Raw genomic sequence first — 24,620 nt, 5'->3', positions numbered from 1 at the left:
ATTTTGTTCAAGTTGTTGATGACCCTTCACAAATAGATTAATGTATTGTGTAAAAATGGTACCTTATTACAATATTGGAAAGATTTACTGATTATTCTTTCTGAGAAATAAGGAAGTTCATTTCAAAATGTGTCAACTCAATCCTTGAATGAGAAATCAGGAAGATATGATTTTAATCAAAATCTAAAAATTTTCTATGTTAACAAAAGTAATTAAATTTACTGCGAATTCTCTTTAAAAAAGTAATTTAATAAAAGGTTGCTTTATTTGAATGAACTTCATATTAGAATCAGTAAGAGGAGTGGAAGCATTTTTTCTGGACAGACTTTTGACCAAGAAGAGGTTTTTCATCTTTTTTTTTTTCCTCTCATAACTCTGTGCAAAGGGGAAAAAAATCCCTTTTTTTTTTTTTTTTTTTTGCATTGTTCTTGCAGATGCATTTTTCTTACATCCCAATTATATTGCTGAAAGACTTGATCTGACAGCATGAAGCTATTATTTTTTTGTTTTATGTACCTCTCAATAGCCAAAGGGTCTCCTACCATTGCAGTTATAATTTTTGTGAAGATTTTGTTCTGTTTTTGTGTGGAGTCCATACTTTGTAATTTGGATTTTCATAAAGGGTCTTTTTTATTGCCATTGTTATTTGTATGAACCATAGCTGTATTGACATAACATAGGCTGTAAGACCCTTGATATTATTATCTAAAAATCTTAGTGTTTTTTAAAAATATACTTCTAAGCCAACTGAAACTTGTTGAATCATGTTCATAATGTCCTATGTTGCGTTTTGTAATTAAAAAATGCTAGAAAGGGGAATTTTGTTCTGAAACTAGTGGTTGTCTATGCAGAAAAGCTTAAAGTGAATCATTCATTCCAAACTCCGCAAGGGAAAAAGGACATTGGAAAGATTATTCTGACATTCCCTTAAACTTGTGTGTGCAGATGTACAGTGAAACTCTGGTAACTCGACTAAGCTGCTTAGTCAGCGCTTATTTTCCCAATGGTTGACCCAGTGCCGATTTCATAGGCTAAATAACTCTTTAACTTGATGTACATTTACAAGCAGACCTAGATAAAATTTAAAACTATCTGTGAATTCAAATAATTTCTTTAAAATTTTCTGCAAAATAACGCTGTGCTCCTCCAGAGTCCTATATTGCAACAAACAGCAAAAATGAGAAGTTGAAAGCCAGTTAAGTACCACAACCTGACGAGTATGTTTTTTAATTATATTTACTAGTTCTTCAAGACCATCAATTGAAGACACCTCAAAATTGGCAACCAGCATTTGTCTCTTCCCAAAAAATTTTTGATAATACAAAAATTTGTTTTGAAATTGTCTGCAAACTGACCTGTCTGCAAACAAAATTTTCTGAGATCATTTTTCGGGTGGTCGTCTATATTATCTAGGTCTGTTTACAGGAACTCCTTAAGTTGAGGTTGACTTCCACTTGTTGTACTAATCCTATTTTTGCTCTGGATTTTCTTTCACATTGACCATTTGTTAGAATTTTACATTGAGGTTTCTTGGTCAGAGTCAATCAATTCTTTCTCAAAAAGCTCTTTTAGAGATTATTCCACCTTCTACAACAGAGAATCAGCCTCCACAGCCTTTGCTGTTGGTGCAATCCTAAGGTTAGGAACAGGGTTGCTATTTTGTCCACATTTTTGTAAAAAGATTAGGATGCCAGAAGAAATTGGACAAAATGAAAAATCAACTTATTATTCATACATAAATTTATTGATATGGTGTAATAAAATTAGTATATAGTTCTAATACATTATCTATTATGAATTAATCATTTAAAATTGAATGGTTGTTAACTTTAAAATTTAATAAATCCAATTTTTTTTAATTACACATTGGTGCAACTAATTTTAGATAATTTACTTAAAAGTAATAAAATTTAGCAATGTGAATAAGCTATTGGGCGTGATTACACAATTATATGTTACAATAGTAGAAATTAAACTCAATTAAAAAGTCAAGTGAAATGCTTTAAGACATACATACAAAACTAAAACTTAGAGACTGAAAACATTTTACTGCTTTATTTTTCAAGTTTTTATTGATGTCACCTCATAATGAAATATAAATGTACTCTGCATGTTTTATGGATATGTTTATGTTATGCAAATTAAGATATGTTATACAAATTAAGAAAAAATACTACTTTAGTCGGGTTACTCAGAACAGTGTAGGAGAAAAGGCTATAAGGAGCAAAGGAGTAGTTAGCTTTAAAAGGGCCATTAATCTTCATTGGGGACTAATAAATTGACTGGGATCAGCCTAGCTGGGTTCAGAGCCTGTGGCTGATCATCATATATGTATTTGTATTACAAGAACAGATTTCACTTCATTTTTTCATGACATATTTGAACATTTCCTTTATTAATATCAAGTAGTTTTTCTTTTCTTTTCCTTTCTTTCTTTTCTTTTTTTATTTTTTATTTTTTTTGAGCAATCACGATTGCTTATTGTTCTCATTTGACCGTTTTTGGTGTCCGTGCCTTTTTCAACTTGGACCAGAAGCCTATGCAGCACCACCGCCCACCGTCCTCTGCTGGCGGTGTGGCGCGGCTGCTCCGGTTTTGAGCTATCCGCTTCTCCTGGTTGGAGGCGTCCATGTCCTACACATACGCACGTTCACACACACACACATACACGACTTCACACACATACACACACACGACTTCACACACATACACTTAAGGCCATGTCACACGTAACAAAATTCGCTCAACCTACCCGTTCAACTTCAAGCTTTCATTCAACTTTCTCTTGGAGAAGTTGAACAAGGTTGCCAGGCTCTCAAACGAAGAGTTGATCGTAAACGTGACTTCTGCCTACCATTTTAGGCGAGATAGCACAATGTACTCTAAGTGATGTTTTTTTCGATTTATAGGAGTTTTTTTCTCAATTTATTTCAAAGCTGTAAATAAATTTAAATTTTGAAAGTTGCAATCTTTTGAAATTATGGAAAAGTGATTTATAAACATCTTAATTTTACTAGCTCAATGCAGCGATAACAGGCCTTTTACCTAATAGCTATGAGTAAAAGCAGACCTGGATCTATAAATTTTTATCCCCCCCTCCCCGGATAAGAATAGAATAAAAACATGGAAACATGGAAGCTTTTCTTCACTTTTTTTTTTAAATTCAATATTATTATTTATTTATGTTTTAACTCGCTATTTTAATTTTCATATAAAGTTTTTTTTTGAGCAATCACGATTGCTTATTGTTCTCACTTGACTGTTTTGATGTCCTATCATTTTATTTTCCCACCGCCACCCTCTGCAGCATCACCGTCGACCGGGTCCTCACGATGCTGCTCCTATAGCGAAAGCCGTCTCCAGGTTGCATCCATGTCCTACACACACGCGCATACATACACAGCTACATGCACACACACACAAACACATACACATACATACAGACACCTACACATACAAAAACATACACACACATGCACGCAACTACCCACACATTCATGCCTGCACACAGACACAAACACACATGCCTACACACACATACACATAGCCCTACACACAATACACTAACCCCTACACACAATACACTAACCCCTACACACAACACACATACCCCTACACACAACACACATACCCCCCCCCCCCCACACACACACACACACACTCGTGATTGCGAAAAACATAATTTGAATTCAAGATGTCAAAAATAAAATTAATTTTTTTTTTTTGGACTTATTTTGTTTTTGAGGGAGTTTGAAATTCTTCACTCCTGTTTTTCTTTTTCTCATTTTACCTATAAGTTCATTACAAAATCAATGAATCATAAAAACTTTTTACATTAAAAAATTTTGTTTTATGCATCTTTTTTTTGCAAATGTCTGTAACTCTTATGTAACTATTACGTTTTTTACACTTTGATTAGTATTGCTGCTTTTCATAATGTATTTAAAGGTTTTTTTGAATGATTTTATTTGAAACTGACATTTTCGTGTCTCATGTTAAGGTAATTCTATGTATTTATTTCACATTTGCTGATTTTCCAAAATGAAATCTTTTAATTATCCTGATACTTTACAGAAACGTCCCTAATGTGTTTGCAATGTTGAAGGTTTAAGTGTATTCGTTTATTTAAAAAGTTTTCCAATTTCTTCGGACGTTGTCCCCCCCCCCCCTCCCACCTGCGGGCATGCAGATCCGGACCTGAGTAAAAGTCGATATTTATAAATAACTTATCTTAATGAAAAAGTTGTGATTTTTAAACCAGTCAACTTGTCTACCACTTTAAAATATGTGACAAAAATTTAATACCAGCAAAATTATAAATCAAGTAAATGGACATTTCTGAGTTATTACTTTTAAACACTTATCTGCCCAAAACCTGACTAAAAAATTTGTATTTACTATAAAATTTCAATAACAAATGATTCTCAGTTTAAAATACTATTTTGATTTCATGCAATAAAGGAAACTTTTTGACCGCTTTAGATTAAAAAAAATATATATGTTTAGCAAAAAATACCAGACAGAATGTTAGTTCAACAAGCTGCTTGTCTGTAGAATGAGAGAGATGAATAAAAGAGATACTATTAGTATAGGATAAAAAAATATTAGAAATAGCAGTATATTGAATAGTAACAATAATAATGACGATTTATTCCTTAATTTTTTTTGAAGCTGAAAGTGCAAGTCAATGCATACATTTGTCTAGTTTAATTTGCAAACTTTAATAAAATTTGCATATTTAGTCAACATTTACATTTATTCCCACTCTAAATCCCTTCTCCTCAAAGCATGCAGTGATAAAATACTAATTTCAAATCCTTTTGCACACCATGTCCATTTTTAAGTTTGGAATAAATCAATTAAAAACGGGAAAATATGCTCTCTATTGATGCTGAACAGGGGTATATTGTTTTGTGTAAAACTTTCCCATCATACTTTTGCTGAGACATCTTGAATTGAGAGATAACCGCTACAAAAGCTATTAGAGTTGGTATTTAAGTTTTTGACACTTATGTCTTTGGTTGTATCAAGCAACTATTAGTTCCTCTACAAACAGAGAATATTTATATTAGAGAAAAATTAATAACATAAAAAAGTAAATAGCACCATTCAAAATATTTAGATACTATTATACTTAACTATTGAGTGCTGATGAACTTAGTTTCACTTTTACTCAAAAGAAAAGAGACATTGCATAAATCCTTTCAGAGAAAGACTTTTTGATTGATAAAATTAATTGTATCTAATTGTTACAAATAAGTTAAGTTATCAAAAGTTTAAAACAAAACTACTTTGAAAAGAAGATGTAACAGTTTTAATATCCATAACTACTTTTACATTGTAACAAATTTACAAGAAAATTTATCAATTAATTTTTATCAAACTTATTAATTGAACTATTAATTTTATTGATATAATGTGAAATAATTTTTCAGAATCAGGAAACCATATGTGTTTATAAAAATCATCAATGTCAGTATTAGAGTTTTCAACAGGTCATGTAAAAAACAGGTTTTTTTTTTTTTTTTTTTTTTTTTTTTTTTGTCAAAAACCCAACCTCGTCTAAGTATTATTATTTTGCTATTGAATGTACACCAAGTGTAATTGTTAAAATAGAAATCTTTTTTAGCAATGCACAAAAAGTGGAATAACAAAATTTTCTACTTTTATATATACATGCTACTGTTTTTATATGAAACCTCTGTACATGACCCATTCTATTTTATCTTTCCAACACATGCACATGAAATTTATTACTTTAAAAAAAATCAAAACTTAAATTTTTAAACAGTAAAGAGTATAAAGTACTTATTGCATAGTTTACAAGTTACATAGAATGCAAGAATACTAACTCTTCTACTGATTTAGGCAGGTTTGTATTACTTTTCATAGTTTGAAAAATTTGACTTAAAATGGTTCTATTGATTAAATTGAGTCATACAGGTACATTCATTTAAGTAAGAAATTGTGAGTTGTTTTACTTTTGTTCTCTGAGAAGAACAATGCTTCATAGATGTTTTTACAGAGCATACTGAAATAACATTATCTTTTATAATATATACGAAGAAAGAAAAAAAATTGAAAAATAGTCCATTTTTCTTAGCATTCAATTCATTGGAGAAACTGAAACATAAAATTTATACATAAACTTTATTTACAATAAGTTACATACACACACACTCATATGCATTAATATATAATTTCAATTACATTGCAAAGTTCAACAATAATTAACTTCGGCCTTGTACAAACAGTTTTTGACTGCAACCTCTATAACTGCATCTGTACACAATAACATGAAATTCTCTCTCACATAACCTAAAATTATGAAAACAAATCAGACAAGTATATATAATATGAATATTACACAAGGAGGAAGACAAACAAAGTACCCCCCAGCTTTTATGAAATCAATGTATTTCCGTAAAGTGTAGGCATGGTGTGCTGTTTTTAAACAATCAACCAACTGCTTCACTTGAACGCAGTTGATGGATCTTTTGATTTTCCAACCCAGGATCATGTGAGCTCTACTGTCCATTGGCATCAGCTCCCCCTGAGCGGGGGTATCCATGCTGCCCTTCATGCACACACACAAGTGACTACGTAAACAGATGCACCTAGACACACACGCCACCGCCCAGGAGGAGGGACATGCTCGCAGAGGTTGATTGTGCAAAGTAGAGCGGGTCGGATATAAATCAAGTTGATTTCGGGAACAGGAACCAGTAGTAGAAGCAAGAAACCCAACGAGTAGGGTCCTAACATAGCTCATGTTTGCGAAAAGCATGATTTGAATTTAATATGTCAAAATGCAATTTTTCATTTTATTTATTCATTTTGATGAAATATGCATACAGTATGCGTTTACCTCTTCTAGGGGCAGGGGAGGCAAAGGTATGTACTAAATTAATATTAAAAGTAATGTTCTAAAGATGATTTGCAGTAACAGCTCACTGTCTGCGATATAAAGAAATAACTTCAAGTTAAAAATAATAATAATAATAATAATAATAATTAAAAAAATAGCTACATTTTAAAGAACAAGCATTAATGCAGTTGTATTACATTAGTTGAAAAACTTTTTTAAAGGTTTTGTTTCAAGCATAATTAGCTATTCAACCAATTTCAACTAAAAGTCTCTTCTCTGATTACTGTTCTTAGGAACATCAAGTAAACATTTCAAGTCAGAAGAAAACCAGCAGTAAGTTACCTCCCCTAACCCAGAGCTAAGGCAGAACCACATGTAATCTACCAGACAGCCCGGTTACCATATCCAGAGACTGCAGTTTTGTTCTTATCACAACTCATCAGTCCGGAAGAGCGAATAACCGAGCTGGAGGCAGATGTCATCTCAGCGATTACATCTGCCTTCAGAATCTGGATGTGATAAATGGGTGTCTGATATTTTACATACAGAAGAAAACTTAAGTAAAAGATGATAAATTGTAGCCCAAAAAATCTGTTGTTATTAATAACAATTGATCTATGATGTGTATATACTTAAATGTTAGGACACAGGAGCTAAACATTTATTTCATTTATTCATTTGTTTATTTTTTTGTGCATATTTCTATTGCATGAATTTAATTTATTAAAGAAGAGGAACTTTTGTTGCTGTTAAACGTTTGGAAAGTGGAGCTTATCTATGAATTAATTTTTAACTTAGTGTATGTGTAAAGCAATGTTTGGCCAACTTTGATACACTATAACTCTGATACCAGTTGAATCTCAGTCACCAAATTGTAATCATAGGTTCATATAATAAGGAGGTGCTACCTGTATCAATTTCATTGTTTTTCACTCGGTCCCTCTTGAAATATTTCGCTTTAAACTTTGCGAAAATGCAATATTTGGCCAACTTTAATGCCCTATAGCTCTAGTACCAGTTGAGTCTCAGTCATCAAATTGTAATCATATTTTCATGTCATAAAAAGGTGTTACCTGTTTCAATTTCATAATTTTTCACTCAGTCCCTTTTAAGATATTTGACTTTAAACTTTGCCTAAATTCGATTTTTTTTTCATTTTTGGAAAAGTTTGCAAAAAAAAAAAGGACAAAGTTCTCAAGTTTAAAATTTCTACAACAAGTAGTCCTATATTATATCTACACAAGAAAAAAAAATAGAGCTGAGACTCTCGTCCTTTTACTAATTTTGTAGCACTAAAACTCGTATTTTATGCTAATTTTCAGTTTGTAATTGTTAATTTTTTTCTTCACCTTTCTCACCATTTAAATAATATTTTGCTAGCAAATCGTATCTAGGGCAGGCATTCTTCTGGTGGTGTAGGATTTTGTTTTGTCCTGATAGCTGTAAAATTAACCGAGTTAGATGCATCTATGTAAAACTTGTTTTTGGTCCAAAAACGGCAACTAAGCAAACTTAAAATGGTGGGTTAAAAAAAAGTATGAGCCTAAAAAATTTTCTTTTAACACTTTTGAACCCATCTAGTAGTGAGAATTAACTCGTAAAAAAATTAGGAAAATCAAAAATGTCGAGCAACACGGCCTGGGTGATTTCTACGGATTGACCCATTACCGTTGCTCTTGCTTCAGATTGTTTACAAACATTCATTGATTTGGCAAGATTGCACACTACGAGATTGGCGAATTTGGCAAAGAAATTCTTACTACGACTTTGAACTAGAAATTGACCTTTTAACACAATAATAAGGTGGAGGTTTATGAAATATTACGTTTTATATTTGTTTTTGACGAAAATATAGTAATAATAACTCACCTGAAGTTATTCTAGTAGTTTATTCCATTCCTTGCACACACTGTTGATGTTGTTCCATGTATTTTGACGTAACAGGTCAAAGGATTGCTTCCTCCTGATTGGCTGAAAGTTGAGGTTGATCCAACTTTTTTATCGAGAAGATAAAAAGTTGAATGGAATACGTTCAACCTCGGAAAGCATAGCACACGGGGATTTTCCGGTCGGAATTCGCTCTCGCGGTTGAGTCGAACCGAAGTTGATCGTCAGGTTGAACGAATTTCGCTACGTGTGACATGGCCATAACACACACCTACATGCATACACACAGGTCTACAGACACACACAACTAATGCACAAGTAACCGCCCATGAGGAGAGGCAGACTTGGGGGGGACAGGAGCCGTTTCTAGAAACAATAACTCCAACGAGTAGGGTCCTGTCTCAGTTCCCGAGACAGGAAATTGAAATTGCGAAAAACATAATTTGAATTCAAAATTTCAGAATTCAAATTAATTTTCTTTCTTTCTTTCTTTTTTTTTTATGAATATAATTTTTAATGTTTTGAGACTCAACCTTTAAACAGTTTTTATTTCTACTTTTTAATTTTATAAATGTATTTATTATGGGCAATAAACCTCCATATCACAGATAAACATCTTAAAATGTTCATCTGATTTGTTTGTTTTTATTTATGCTATTACATGAATTATAACTTATTAACACTCATTTAATTTATTTACACACTTACATAAACTTCAACTAATCTTACTTTTTTCAGGGGTGCCCACCAAGGAGGGGTCATGATGCAGACTGTGTCATTGAAATTTTTAGGGGAAGGAGTGTTTTGAGGGGTATTTTTCTCATTTTAGGGAGGATCTTCTCAATATTTAGGCGGGTGGGCCCTTGATCTTGGGGGGGGGGGGGGGGGTTGCCTTGTTTTTTGCATTTTTACTTTTAAATATTTTACAATCAATTGTTTGTATACATATTATGTTATTTTTATATTAAAATATTACTTGAATAGGAAGAGTCTATGGGAGAGGGTGGCCTTAAAGCAGGTAGGTTTTCGAAGGATGCTCAAAAATTGTAGTTTTTGAATTTTTATCGCAACAATTTCGGTTTTTTTTCCTACCAGGGTTCTTGAATTTCAAAATAAAAAGTGATTTTTGTATTATTTCAAACCCAATATTTATTTATTATCAAACTTTACAAACATTTGAAAAACCTGCTTGGCCCTACCAGGCAGCCTAACGTGGGTAATCTTAACTAATTGTGATTTGCCACATTTGCCAATGAAATATGAAGTTATAAATGATTAAAATAGTTGACTAGCTACCTGCCATTATAAAAAAAATATTTATAAAAGTTGTACTCTTCCAACTTAAAGTCGGCACATTTTATTATAAAACATAAAGAAGTAACTGATTACATTAATAGACTAATAAATTGCCATCCTAAAGAATAACTTTTTAAAGTTATACTTATCCTATTGAAATAGAAAATCTAAGTCAGCACACGAGTCAAGAAATTATAAATAAATATATGAATAAATCCTATACCCGCTTTGCCTGAAGGCAAGTTTTTCATTTCAATAATTATAACTTTAAATTTAAAAAAAGATACAAACGAAATGACTATTATAGTTTGTAAGCGGATGATGTCAGAATAACATAATATTATTGACAATCAAGAAAATAAGCTGGTCTTGGACTAATCACAAGTTGCAAAACTTAAATTTTTTTTTAGAAATGTACCATTTTTTTCAATTTTAAACCTGGTTGCACCATGCCGCTTTACTGCTGCTTCACCGGGACTGATTAAAACTCGGAGATTATCATGAAAACATGACATACGTATGCATCGTTGCTTACACACCATGTGGGGGCATACAAAAGCCTAACCGCTTTGGGCCACCCTCCCTTATAATTATTTATTATTTTCAAACTTCAAATTTAAAACTAAAAGCTTTCAATTTACTGAAAAAGTGGATGAAATGGACAAAATGACATTTTGTCGTGGATGGTTTTTTCCGGGGTGGACAAAATAGGACAACCCTGGTTAGAAGGGGTTGGAGACAAAGTGTACCCACACACAGGGAAGTTCTGGAAAAACAAGAATTGTTACATGTGTGATCAAGGCTTTTCTCTTTAATAGACCTGGCTGAAAAATTCTTCGCTTTTTAAAAACTAAATTATTTTTAACGAGGTATTGAGGTATTTGAGTTAATACAGTCAGCGCTCTATAGAGCAACCTCTTATTACTGCGACCCTTCCGTTATAGCGACTGATGCATGAAGTCCCATTTCCTTTCCCATAGATGCAATGTTATTTTACTGTCAATGCGAGCGACCGAACTGAACTGTTCATTATGATATAATGTCCAAAACTAAGCTTCAATTTTTTGATTATCCTCAGGACTAACTATTCAAAAACTAATACTTAAACATTTTATGTTTTTAAAGGTAAAACATTTCCATTGAAGAGAATTATTTGTTGGTATAGGATCAAAGAAGTGATGAAAACTGCACATAAAATGGTAGACATTAAGAATTATATGTTTTTTGAAAACTCAAACAAGCGGAAAGCTTCTGCAATTGCAGCATAACAATTTAAAACATAAAATAATAGTTGAAAAAACTAAAAAAACACGCTTTTGTAGCAAAATGAACTAAAAAGTGAAAAATGATCTTAGGATGATAGTAGTTGACCAATCACTTAATTTTAATGTAGTACAAAAAACCGTGGGGTGCTGTCCATTTACATTTTTGCTTGGACAACAAATGGAAAAATTTCAAGACAACTGATAAGAAGCCCCCCACGCTTTTTTGTATTACATTAAAATTAAGTGATTATTCAACTACTATCATCCAAAAATTATTTTTCACTTTTTTGTTCATTTTGCTACGAAAGCGTGTTTTTTAGTTTTTTTAACTATTATTTTATTTTTCTGTTTTTTAGCCTTATGTTGGAGAATTATTAGGCAAAATTGCAGTTATTTCTTTTCGTAAAAGTATTAGTTGGGACTTAATTGACGAAATTATTTATAAAACGAGTGCGAGGTAATATCTTAAAGTTAAGACAAGGGCACCCCGATTGGAAGCTACTATGAGTCATCGATGTATGTTTGCGGGAATCACATTTATATTACTTTGAAAATTTGAGATGCATTTGAATAAAAGTTTTGTTCAACAATGGTCTGATCAGCAATGAATTTCCAATTGAAGGCTCACCTAAATTTTGGCATGAAATTGGTTAAAAACAATTATATTTCATGTTCTAATTACCTTGGAACATTGGAACAAATTTTTTTCTGATGCAGAAAAATTAAAGGTTTTTTTAGATATTTTTAAATAATTTTTGCGAGCATTATTTAATGTATTTTTTTTAAATTTTTCCTTTTTCACATTGTTGGATTTATGCCAAAATATTGATTAAAATTGGAGGAAACTAACAATTAAAAGTGTTAATTAATAAATTTGATTATAAAATATTGCATTGTCATCGGGTCTGAGGTCGCGCGCCAAATTTCAAAAGAATCTGATCGCATGAAGTGGGCGAAATTTGAGCTGCAAGATTCCGTTACAAGATACATACATACATAAATACAGGTGAAGCTAATAAAAACGTGTTAAAAAAGAAAGAAACTAACAAATTTTTTAAAAAATTACATTGTTACTTTGTTAGTTTCTTGATTCTCTTTTTAAAAAGAAGCATAACTATGAGAAACTATTGATGCATTTAAATAAAGATGACTAAATAACATGCAATACGTTGTAACCACCTCTCATTATAGCGACCTATTTTGTTTAGATGACAGGGATCATTATAACGAGCATCGACTGTACTATTTATTTCGGTATGTACTCTTTAAAAAAAAAAATCATATGCTGGAATTGATTTTTTTAATTTTAATGGCAAGTACCAGTAAATAAAGCAAATTGGAAATTTCTGGATAAAATCAGTAAGCTTTTGAAGTTGGCACCCGTTTAACTCTGCAAATGCTCTCTTAAAGTTGTGCTATTTTGTTAGTCAAATGCCTCTTTGTTGAAATTAATGAGCAGTTTTTGTGTTGGAATAATTTTTATAAGTTTGCAGTAAACATTTCTTTTAAACACTATATTTTGCTAACTGTAAAGGTTCTTTTGTATTTCATTGCAACATGTACTGTGTTTTTAATGCTTATCACAAAATGTATTTTCTGTGGAATCTAAAGATATCTATGATTAATTTAAGGTAAAGGTCAAGGAATATCTATAACACCTTTGCCTGGAGGTCATATGATAGGTGGAACAATTTGGAAGATATTTAAAGATGGAGAAGAAGATATCATCTATGCTGTTGATTTCAACCACAAAAAAGAAAGGCATCTAAATGGATGCATATTGGAGTCTGTTAGCCGGCCTTCCCTACTTATTACAGATTCTTACAACGCAAATTACGTTCAGTTAAGGCGACGATTGCGAGATGAACAACTTATGAGTAAGAATTTTTTCTTTTTTTTTTTTTGTAATCAAGTTATTCTTTTACTGAAACTAATTCAAAATGATGATAAACTGGGGTTCCACTCCATTAATATTGTGCTTTTGCTTAAAACAGGGTTTGTACGCTCCTTCAAAACTACTCCAATACTCCTTCATATATGAAATGTTTTTGAAGGGCCCTTCAAACTCCTTCATTAAGGTTTTAACTCCTTCAAAACTCCTTCTTTTTTAAAATTCAAGACTACATAATCTTCCTCTATAACAGAGACTTAAAATACTTCGATTGACAACTAACTTCGTCACAAAGGTGATTTTACTGTAGTAATTTCGTGCATTTATTTTTTTCGATTTACAAATTAATCATAGTTCATAAAAGTTGAAGGTGAGAATTTTATTAGAAGACTGAGACATTTCATAAGTGAAGTAAAACATTCTTAAATGGTGCTTGGCTATTTTTTCACGTTTTATGATTATTGTTTTTCCCTCCACCACACTCTCGGCAGCAAAAGTCAGGTTGTCTAATTATTATTTAAATATTTAAAAATACATAGGTAGATGTATAATATTAAGTGATTGCTTTAAAAAAAACAATTGTTTCGTTAATTGTAGTTATATTGTAAAAAGGGTCATCCACAAGTGATGTCATGCTTTGAGGAGGAGACTGGCTCATGAAATTGTGACAAGGGGAAGAGAGATTGTGACAAAAATTGACATCACACAGTTATTGTAACAATATGTTTATAAAAAATGACAGTGAAGTGCGACAGTTTGTAATAAAGGGTGCAAATGGTCAAATATATTGAAAAAAAAAGTGACATCATTTAATGACACTCCATTAGTACTCCTTCAAAACCTCATTTTATTCTTTCAAAACTCCTTCATTTTATTTCGGAAATTGAGTACGAACCCTGTAAAATGAGAGCATTAAAAATTTTTAAAATTTTTTTTATTTCTCTTGTAGTTTTAAAAGTAAATTTTACTTTAGAAGTAGTGTGCATAATATTTTTAAAAATATATTTCACTTTACTAATATTTTTCACATTTTGTACCATACCTAAATCAAAAATTACAATAAGGAATTTATTTTTCAGCAAATGTGTTACAAACTTTACGCAATAGTGGTAATGTGTTAATTGCCGTTGATACTGCTGGGAGAGTTTTAGAATTAGCACATATGATGGTAATTAACAGTTTTTGTGTAATTTCTCACATACTTACATGTTATTTCATCGGTCTAATATTACATTCTGTTTTAGGATCAACTTTGGCGAAGTCAAGATTCTGGGTTGATGGCTTATTCATTGGCTCTACTCAATAATGTCAGTTACAATGTAGTGGAGTTCGCCAAGTCTCAAGTAATTACTGCTTTTAAATAATTTGGTTAGAGAGTGGTTTGATTGGATAAAATGTAGGTACTTTTCTGTTATATGTACATTAGGGTGGATCGCCCTTACATGGTGAAAAAAAAAAGTTTCGTTAATCCAAATCTTCCTATGCAGAAAAGATGTTCTATGACAAGAGATGAAGAAAAGATAAATTTTTTAAAAAAAATTTAAAATTTGAACTGCCGCAAAAGGGTTGAATTATTGGAAAAAATGTTGAAAATCGCTTAATTTTGGTTTGATATTTTTTGAATCAAAAAAAAATATTTTCAAACAATTGAAATGCTCAAAAGTGATAGTTATTGATTACTGAGTATGGAGTGTTCAATAGTACAATGTATTTTGAAATATTTTATCTCCTAAATACTAACTCTTTGAACCGTCAAATCCGAATTAGAAACCGTCCGAATTAGAAGTTGCAGAACTCCCACTGCTATGGATCAAACGGCAGCTTGTGCTTTCTTTCATGTGTTTTAAAAGCGTTTTGTTCGCTCATATTATCCTTCCACCCCTACATGCCAAAAGCAGTATAGATAGACTCTTCTTCCAGGTGATACCACCCAACTACATTTATTAACTAAACCCATTCGCCGATATGACAATTCATCAGTTTTTAACAAGCGCTTTTCTTTTTAAGTGAATGTAAGTAATGAGTAAGATATTTCTTTGTGCACAGTGTCCACGTACTTACTCGAAAAGTGCAATATGACAATGCTAACAGAAGACTTCATTTGCCCTATATTTGGCTCTGGCTGTGATATACCGCCTAATATGCCACCTACATGCGAAAATGTAATAAGGTGTGTGTGTTGGTATTCAAAAGAGAAACAAAACAAGGAAGGAAGGAAGGTTTCCAACCACTTTCTGCCTCATTTGAAGAAGTTGCAGATAAGTTGAAAGAGACCTGGAGACGAACTTCAATCCCAGTAATTGACCATCACAGTATTTTGAGAAAAATACGCACATACCACGAAAAATATCGGACACTTCTAAAATCTTGCAAAGCAGAAAAAGACGTTGAAAACTATAGAAAGCAGATTAACACTTTTCCGAGAAAAAGCCAGTTATCTTTTTGATGTATCAGCATGTAACTGTAAATTGTTTGAATGTTGCTGTTGTAAGAACAAACAGAAACTACCATTGAATGAAAGAGAATTTTTGCTAGACCAGCGTAAGGAAAGAAAAATGGTAATCGAGTCACTAGATTGAAAAGGGACTTCTCAAATTAAGAAGGCCATTAAACGGAAAATAAAGCAAGATAAATACGAGAAGAGAAAAAAACTACATAGTGAGGTCACTTCAAGTTCAATGGATTCAAATGATGAGTGCAAACGGAGTCTGATATGCAAGCATGCTGACTCTCCTGCTTGATCAACAATCTCTAAACACGGAACCCGAAACGCTGAAGACGTTCCACCTGTAAAGAAAGTTTCCAGCCGTATCAAGAACATTAGACTGATATGGCATTTCTGACCGAGCAGAAGCTGTAATCGTATCAGCTGCACTTCAAGATGTTGGTATTATTTCCCAAAGGGATGTAACGAATGTTGTAGATCGAAACAAAATTTGCGTGAAAGAACAAAAGCCAGAACCAGTGTCATCATCGAGGCGAGCCATCAGCCAATCGAGGAAAATTATGACCATGGCCAATTTGGTATATATTTCGATGGTCGCAAAGATAAGACTCACTGGAAGGCAGAAACAGAAAAGATATAATAGAAGAACATACGAGGGGGACCCAAAAGAAACCGGACTAATGGTACAATGCCAATCCTAGATGCAGTAGAGTGTTCCTCAGCTAGACGGCTCAAGTAGGGACCTTCACAAACCAGCTGTGCAAGTGGCGTCAGTTTAGTTGATAACGTCTAATCGTAGTGTTGGTTTTCTCAGGTGTTATTGCTTTCTGCCTGCAAACTCATTATAGCAGATTTAAAAGAAGAAACTGCAAGCTTGAAATTTTGCTTCTTGCTTGAAAAGTCGGCATTGGAATAGCTTACCATACGCTTCAACAAGCTTTCAAGAATGATGCTATGAGCCGTTCACAAGTTTTCGAGTGGTTTAGGCGCTTTAAACATGGTAGCATGAATGTTGAAGATCATGCTCGCTCTGAGCGCTCTTCAACATCTAGAAATGATGAAAACGTTAAAAAAATCCGCCAAAAAATCAACAAGAGTCGTCGTCTTACGATTGACGAAACTTTAGAAGAAAAAAGAGTGAGTAGGAGCTCACGCAGGCGATTGGAAGAATGTTTCCTTCATCATGATAACGCTCCCGTACACACAGCCTTCATTGTTAACGGCTACTTGGCCTCTCAGGGGTGGCCAGTCGTTCTCGACCCCCGTACTCACCAAACCTAGCCCCCTGTGATCTTTTTCTGCTCCCGAGGATGAAAAAAATTCTGAAAGTGAAGCGTTTTGATGATGTAGAGGCTGTAAAAACTGCTTTGCAACGGGCACTGGACATGGTCAAATTTAAGGAGTTCCAGGGGAGCTTCTAACAGTAGAAAAAAAGAATCAACAAGTGTATTGCATCTAAGGATGAACACTTTGAAGGAGACTAAAGAAATTTTGTGAATAAACTAATATATAAATATTTTAGAAACAAAAATCCCATTATTTTTGTGTCCCCCCTTGTATAAGTTTAGTTAAAGAGCCTGGCTCTGAGCATATCAGTCACGTGTCTGTAAATGTCGGAAAATCGCAAATCATAGGAAAACAAATCATAAATTTCTTGTCATCGACTGATGATGCGATAGATATAACAAAGTTTGTTGCAATAACAATTTATTCAAAACTAGTGTAAACATGTAAATAAGAAAAACAACATTCAACATTTATAAAATCAAATCCCCATAAACAAATTAAACACTATTTCCCCCCAACAAACATCACCAAGAAATATCACATTCATTTTCTCTAAATATCAGTTCTAAAACGTTCTTAATGAATCTACTCTAAATACAATGCCACATTGTTGGTACCCTCCAGGAAAAACTATTATACCACTGGGAGTCCACACACAAACACTGGGCACACAAAGCAGGAAGGCTAGATCCACTTGTAAGATGTACAGCTGAGTTGAAAAAATGTCCACTCGTGGAAAACAGACCATGCCCTGTCAATGGTCACTCCATTCCAGGCCCTCCCATGCCAAAGTAGAGAACTCCTCATCGTATGCAGTACAGGAAATTATTTACCTGGCTTCCAAGCAAAACAGGAAACAATTCAATAGTAGAAGACACACAGTCTATGAGAGGACACCTCACCCAAGTAGGGGACACAGTCTATGAGAGGATACCTCACCCCGCATTGAATTCCATACAGTCCGACCGGCTTCGAAACCTGATATGAGCCGAATCGGACCTTCTGGCCATGTTAGGCCTAATTGTCAAAACCTCAATTCTTTAAACCTAAATTCCTTTTTAAAAAACAGCCTTCCAAACGTAAGGCACTGTTTTAGAACACTTCCTGCACCTTTAGCAGGCAAACAAATCTTTATTTTCACTTTTCTCTAGAAAAACTTCCACGTCCTCTTCATGGACAAATCAATTCGAGCTCACATGCTTACTTCAAAACGAAACCAACAACTGCAGCCACGGAGCTAAATGATAGGAGGTTGATTGATTGATTTGCTATTTAAGCAGTCTCAGTTACACCCTACCCAACAACGTGGCATCATCAAAATTTGCATCTGATACATCGCATAGCCAACTCAACTCCTACTGTTTGCAATTTTAAATTTTTTTTTCCTGCTATGAATCAGCAAAAGGATCCTCAACTTTTGAGGTCTGATGTCACTTCCGCCTATGGGTAAAACACATGATTAATCTGTTGGGTGTTTAGGGGCATTGGGGATTTCTGCTCGCTTGCCGGGTATTTATGTCATTTAAAAACGGGAATCTATTTCTCTCACATAGTTTGAATCTACAAGTAAGTTTACCAATATCAAAATACTTTTCTAGCTTTTTATGAATTGCTCTAAGGACATTAAAACTAATGGCTTTTGCCAACAAATTCCTCCTTCTTGGAGAATATTCATAAAAGCACACATTAACACAATTCAAACTATTTGTATAAACACATTTGAAAAGTTACATGAAAACATTGAATGAATTTATACATTTTAAAACACTTGTTTTCACACATGGGGTTCACAGAACATATTCCTAAATTTTAATTTTATATTTTCACAAACAGAGGCCAGTTAAAATTCCATTCCAGTTGCCCTCTCATTTTTGTTTCTGTATTCCCCCCCATCTAATATTTTAGTGAAAACCAAACAATATTTTATACTTTCAGAAACCCTTTTTAGTTTCAAACATTTTCGTTCATGCTTTCCAGAAACACTTTTAATTTCAATTTTTCAACCTGAATTTTCAGAAACACATTTTAGTTTCACATTTTTCAAACATCAATTTTTAGAAACACACAGTTTCAAATTTGAACCTTCATAAACAATTTTAGTTTCCCCTATTTATTAATTTAAATTTCAAGAAACAATTTTTGGTTTCAAACCTTTTCCTTAATTTTGGTTTCAAAAACAGTTTCAGTTTCAAAAATGAAACAAACCCAGATTCAATCCCACATTTTAAATTCAAATTTTCAAAGTACACCTAAGTTTCATTTTCTTCCCAGAAACAAATTTGGTTTCCAATCTTTTCGTTAATTTTAGTTTCAAACCCCTTGAAACACACAGTTTCAAACTTTTCATCAGGGCTCGACCGATGGCATTTTTTGGCCAATGGGCGGATGCCGATTGTTTGCTGATGGCCGATTACTTTTCTCCAAATAGTCGATGGCCGATGGCAAAGAAAAAAAATCTAACGGAAATAAAATTGCTAAGATTGTCAGGAATTTAAAGGATCATTTATTCATTTCACTTTACTTCCTTTCTACAAATAGGGAATTGTAATCACAAAAAAAAATCAGATTTCGACCTAAATTTCTATTTTACGATCACCCAATTTAAACTTCACAAGTTTTTTAGGCACATCTGTACATGCATATGTACCTAAGAACATATCGACGACCGAAATATCCATTTTGAACACTTCCTCAGTTAATTATCGCAAGTTCTTTTGTGATGTCTTCATGCACGTAAACTTGCTCTGATTATTTTTAATGTAAATGGATCATTTAAAATTGATTTGTGACTTTTTTTAACCAGGGTTTGTTGATTTCAGTAGTGCAGCAAAGGGGGGCATCGGTATTAACAAAAATGTAAATTTAATGCGTATGAAAGGACTGTTCTGATCCAAAAAAAAAACCCTTCAGAAGGTATTTTTTATCAAAAAAATACCCCTCCAGAAGGTATTTCTGCATGCACTATTGGTTGATTTAAATCATGGTTGGAATCACGATTTAAATCAAGTGATTTAAAAAAAAAATCATTGATTTATATCAATTGATTTGAATCTCAAATGATTTTTTAGCAATGGACCTCTGTTACAAAAGAGAGAGCAGGACATAGTGTCCTCCTTAAAGTACCTCAAGGAAACTATTTTATATGGTTTAATGTTTAATGATGACAATAATTACATAAAAGACTCTTATGCAGAAGTCAAAGACAGATTAAACTGTTCTTGTTTTTAAAATTTAGGACTTGAAAAAGTTTCTATTTTATTTTAGGTTGAATGGATGAGTGATAAAATTATGAGGTCCTTTGAAGGAGCAAGAAGCAACCCATTCCAGTTTAAGCACCTCCAATTATGTCATAGTTTAGGGGAGTTGAACAAAGTTCCAGAACCAAAAGTAAACAACAGTTTCCTTTTTCGATTGCTGCAATGATTTCTTTTTTTATATATTTTGCTTCCCCCCCCCCTCAGTCAAATGTAGTACAATCAAGTGCTTCTCATGATGACTCCATGTCAAGGGCGTATATAAAGGGGGGGCTGAGGGGGCCTGGGCCCCCTCCAAAATCTGGGGAAAAATTTAAATAAAGGTAGTTATTTTTGGTTTTAGTTGCTCCCAAATAATTTCCAAACTTTTAGCTACCAAAAAAAAAGAAATAAGTATGATGGCAACAATAATATATATATATATATATATACTAGCGTTCCCGTACCCGGCATTGCTCGGGTAATGGAATTAGCAGGGGTTAGCAGTGCTTGGTGCACCTAGGTTCGAAAATCCCCTATAATAATTACTTATTACCTATAACTTTTTCTAATTTGGGGAGGATCCCGGGGCCCCTGGACTCCTTACATTATATGCCTTTGTCCTTAACCGATCTTTAACTGTTATTAACGATCGTTTTAAAGTATTGATTATCTTTGCAAACACAGGCCATCCACATTTTATTGATATACCTATGTTTAAGCAAGAACTTCTTTGTATACAACATTTTTTTTTTTTTTTTTTTTTTTTTTTTTTTTTTTTTTTCTGGTGCTAAAATTATTAAGCTGCTTGATGAACTGACTTTGGATCCATAAACTACATAACATTGGCCATGTGAAAAAAAGTCTTCTCTTAAATCAGTCCCTGCTACTTTTAATGTCTGTCCTTGTGACTTATTAATGGTTATTGCAAAGCAAACTTTAACAGGAAACTGCACTCTTCTAAATTCAAAAGGATAGTCCGCCTGTGATGATGTTCTTAAAAACTTCGTTTCTAGTTTTGAAAAAATGAAAGCAATAGACAGAAACATTATGATTTGACTTGAGAAAAGCCTCGAAGAACCACGTAAGAAACAAAAACAATATCAAATTTATAGTTCGCTATCGACCAAAAGTTGAGATGAAGTACTGAATAATGATTTGAATGGAGGAAAGCCTTCGAAAATAAGGGATTTGAATTCAATGACAGGTTTTAATTTCGCAGAAATGAAGAGGTTTTAATTAATTTATCCCAAACTAATTGAGATTTCGAAAAATCCTTTCTTAGTGGTTACTTTCGCAATCATGCGGACATGCCTGCCAAATTTCAAGTCTGAAGCTTCAGTAATTTCGGCTGTGCGTTGATATATATACATATATATATATATATATATATATATATATATATATATATATGTATATATATATATGTTATCTCAGGACATTGAATTTTATATATTAAGATAATTTGACAAGGATGGCGTGAGAAATATCCAATTCTTCAAAGGCTGCCGCGAGTTGGCGCGTTAGATGGCACCAGGCAATACGGTTTCAGAAGGAGTCAGGAGATCCGTACCCCTTACTCAAAAAAGAATGTGTCTTTGGAAAGCGAAGTTTTTTTAACAAAAAGAAAAGCAAATAATGATGGGGGGAAAATATCAATTCTTTTAAAAAGAAATCTTTAAGTTTTTTTTTTTTTAACAGATGCAGCTTATTGCTTAGCAAATAAGGTGCCCCTCTCTTTCTCCCCCCCCCCCTTTTTTTCGTCCTAGTCTGTTTGAAAAGAAGGGTTTTCAAAATGTTTCTCGCTTTAACTCTCGTCCCCTGCAAGAAATTTAAAATAAGTTTTAATTGTTCGGTTGCAGCAATAATGGAAATAGATGTCCAAAAAAACACATTTATTAAGGCGTTTTTTGGACGTCAATTTCAAAACCTTTCTGGAGTAGAGCCCCCGAACCAACACCCTTTCACTAAGGTTACTACCAAAAATAGCGTGAAGTTGTGCCTTTAAGATTTCAATTTTGAAAAGTTTCGGAGAAAGATCTATAAAAACCACTCTTTACCTTGAAACGTCTCCAAAGAAGACATGAAAGTGCGTTTTACCTTTCAGGGGAGAATTCTCGAACTCTTCCTTTCCAAAGATTGCTAATGTCGGGAAAAAAAAAATCTGAATTGCTTTTGAAAGGAACCTTAGGATAAAAATTTTTCAAAAGTTACTGACTCTTGATCAGGTAATTACGTCCAACATCTCCATTACGTCTATTTCTTTCAACCCCCCCCCCCCTCTCTGTCCCATTTTTCCCCCTTTTTCCTAGTTGATCTAAAAATAAGAAAGTCTTCAAGATACCTCACTTCGCAAACCCCCTTCCACCCACTAAAACCATTAAAGAGCTTCTCAAACCCCGGTTCCAGGGCTTCAATATTTATAAAATTTCCAGGGGAGAATTACCAAACGCCTTGCTTTCTTTTTGCCCCCTCCAAAATAAAAACATATATACGCCACTGATGTAAAGTAATATTATGCTTGTTGTAATATTTATTTATTTTAGTTACAATTAAACTGTAAAATTTCCTATCAGTCTGCAAAAGCATCAGTTTTACAAACCAAAATTAATCAGGAATTCCCAAGAACACAGCTTACTATTATTAAAAATTACAATTCTAATCAAAAAAGCAATCTTGAGAGCAATCTCCTTGAGCAGTCAGGTATCTGACAAATACTTAGGCTGTATGTTAACTGCAAATAGAGTGTGCACACTGTACCAAAAGAGTCTGTTTAGCATGTTACAGTGAAACTTCTGTGTGCGACCACCTCTATATAGCGACCACCTACATTAGCGACCACTTTTCTGTGGCACCGATTTCCCCCCGTGTATATCTAATGTTAAAATACCTCTGAGAAAGACTATTGAAACCTCTCACAATGACCGGCGAATCGTAAACCTTAGCATTAACAAATATAGGAGTTTTTGTTAGAGAAACCCCAAAAAAGAGAGAAACAACAAAAGAAAAGCAATAGAACATTTAATTTTCACACAGATCAGCTTTCACTTGTTAACCAAAGTGGAAAAAAAACAGAATAAGGGGTTAAAATCTATTCTCTTGTGGATCTAAGCATGTTCCTTTCTTGCCCTCTCTGTTTTGAACCTCAAAAATGTCACAAAAAGGAGGGCATTATTTTTTGGACCCTTGGGAAGCTAAGGTAGCAATGCACATCTTGAAGCAAGTCAAGCATGCACCCCTGGCATTGAGGGAGGCTGAAAAGAATAGAAGTTCTCTAAAAGATTGTTTCTTGGAATTTCTTAGTTGCTTACAGGAGAGGGAGATTAGAACAGAGCTTATTAAGTGGTCAAAATCTACTTTTAGCACATCTGAATAGCTCAAGAATTGGTTTCAGTGAAGTTGCATTCTGCATTTCATCACCATACATCGCAGTCAAAATGTCGAAAAAGTGAGTTATCTCATGCTCGAGAAAATTGTAGAAGTCAAACTTACATGGGAAGTTAATAGTTTTCAAACGAAAAAAATCATGTAAGAAGTATATTTAATATTGAAAAAAAAAATGTTTCTTTATTTAAATGCATTCTTATCATAATGTCCTTGATTAATAGAGTACAAGAAGATGATAAATGAAAGCTCCGCTGCTATATTTGCATGTTCGAAAATGACCTCTAAGAGCGACCAACCTCCATTAACAACCATTTTTTTCAGGAACGTAGAGTGGTCACTCCAGAGAAGTTTCACTGTAGTGACAAAAACTAGGATTTGAAAAGTAACTTTTGTTCTACTTTTTGTAATGATCATTTAAAATTATTAAATTTTTTGTGTTATATATCTAAAAGAAATATTCAGTTTGAAACAAGATTGGTATTGACATCTGAGATACTTGTTTAAGTGACCCCCAAAATATACCTGACCTGCGCCTTACTTGTTCCTAATTAGGTCTTAGTTGGGTGTAATTGGCTTGGTGGCATGTTCAACCTAGTAGCTAAATTCATGCAGTTTTATTGTTCTTGCTCTGGCACATAATAGTTAGTTTCATCAGTGTTTTCATCAAAATCGTAATTGTTCTGTCTCTCTTTCTCTCTTCTTCTCTAAGAATTATGCCACTGTTTTCTGTTTTTATTTTAGAAAAGAGCCATCAAAATCTTTCCTTGAATTAAGTTTAAAGGAAAAAGGAGAGAATCTGTTATTTCTATGTCAGTCCTAATGTTTTTTATTTCCGGTTGATTTTTAGTTTAAAGCACTAATAGTTTTTATCATTTCTCTTTTTTCTGTTTTTTCCTTTGAAATGTTGAAAGTAATTTTTTTAAAAGCTCATTAGTTTTGAAGACGTGAGCTTTTGAGATATTTTGAAACTTTACAAATATTCGTTAAAAAATTCGTAATTTTTTACATTTAATCACATTTTCAGAAAAATATTGTTTAATTCTTGCTTCAGAAACACTAT

General features: G+C 33.1%; 1 protein-coding gene across 1 annotated transcript in view; it reads left to right on the top strand.

Moving 5' to 3' along the window:
• LOC129225647 (cleavage and polyadenylation specificity factor subunit 2-like) overlaps window positions 1–24,620 on the top strand; it is a 74,468-nt gene that overhangs the window by 14,643 nt on the left and 35,205 nt on the right. Inside the window, exons 5-8 of the mRNA XM_054860115.1 lie at window positions 12,948–13,193; window positions 14,287–14,375; window positions 14,452–14,550; window positions 20,205–20,327. Of these exons, the coding sequence (XP_054716090.1) occupies window positions 12,948–13,193; window positions 14,287–14,375; window positions 14,452–14,550; window positions 20,205–20,327 (557 nt within the window). The remainder of the gene's footprint in view (window positions 1–12,947; window positions 13,194–14,286; window positions 14,376–14,451; window positions 14,551–20,204; window positions 20,328–24,620) is intronic.

This window comes from Uloborus diversus, chromosome 7 (assembly GCF_026930045.1).
Source record: "Uloborus diversus isolate 005 chromosome 7, Udiv.v.3.1, whole genome shotgun sequence".
Taxonomy (NCBI): Eukaryota; Metazoa; Arthropoda; class Arachnida; order Araneae; family Uloboridae; genus Uloborus; species Uloborus diversus.
The sequence above is the reverse complement of the archived record's forward strand: the minus strand, read 5'-3'. Positions and strand labels throughout refer to the sequence as shown.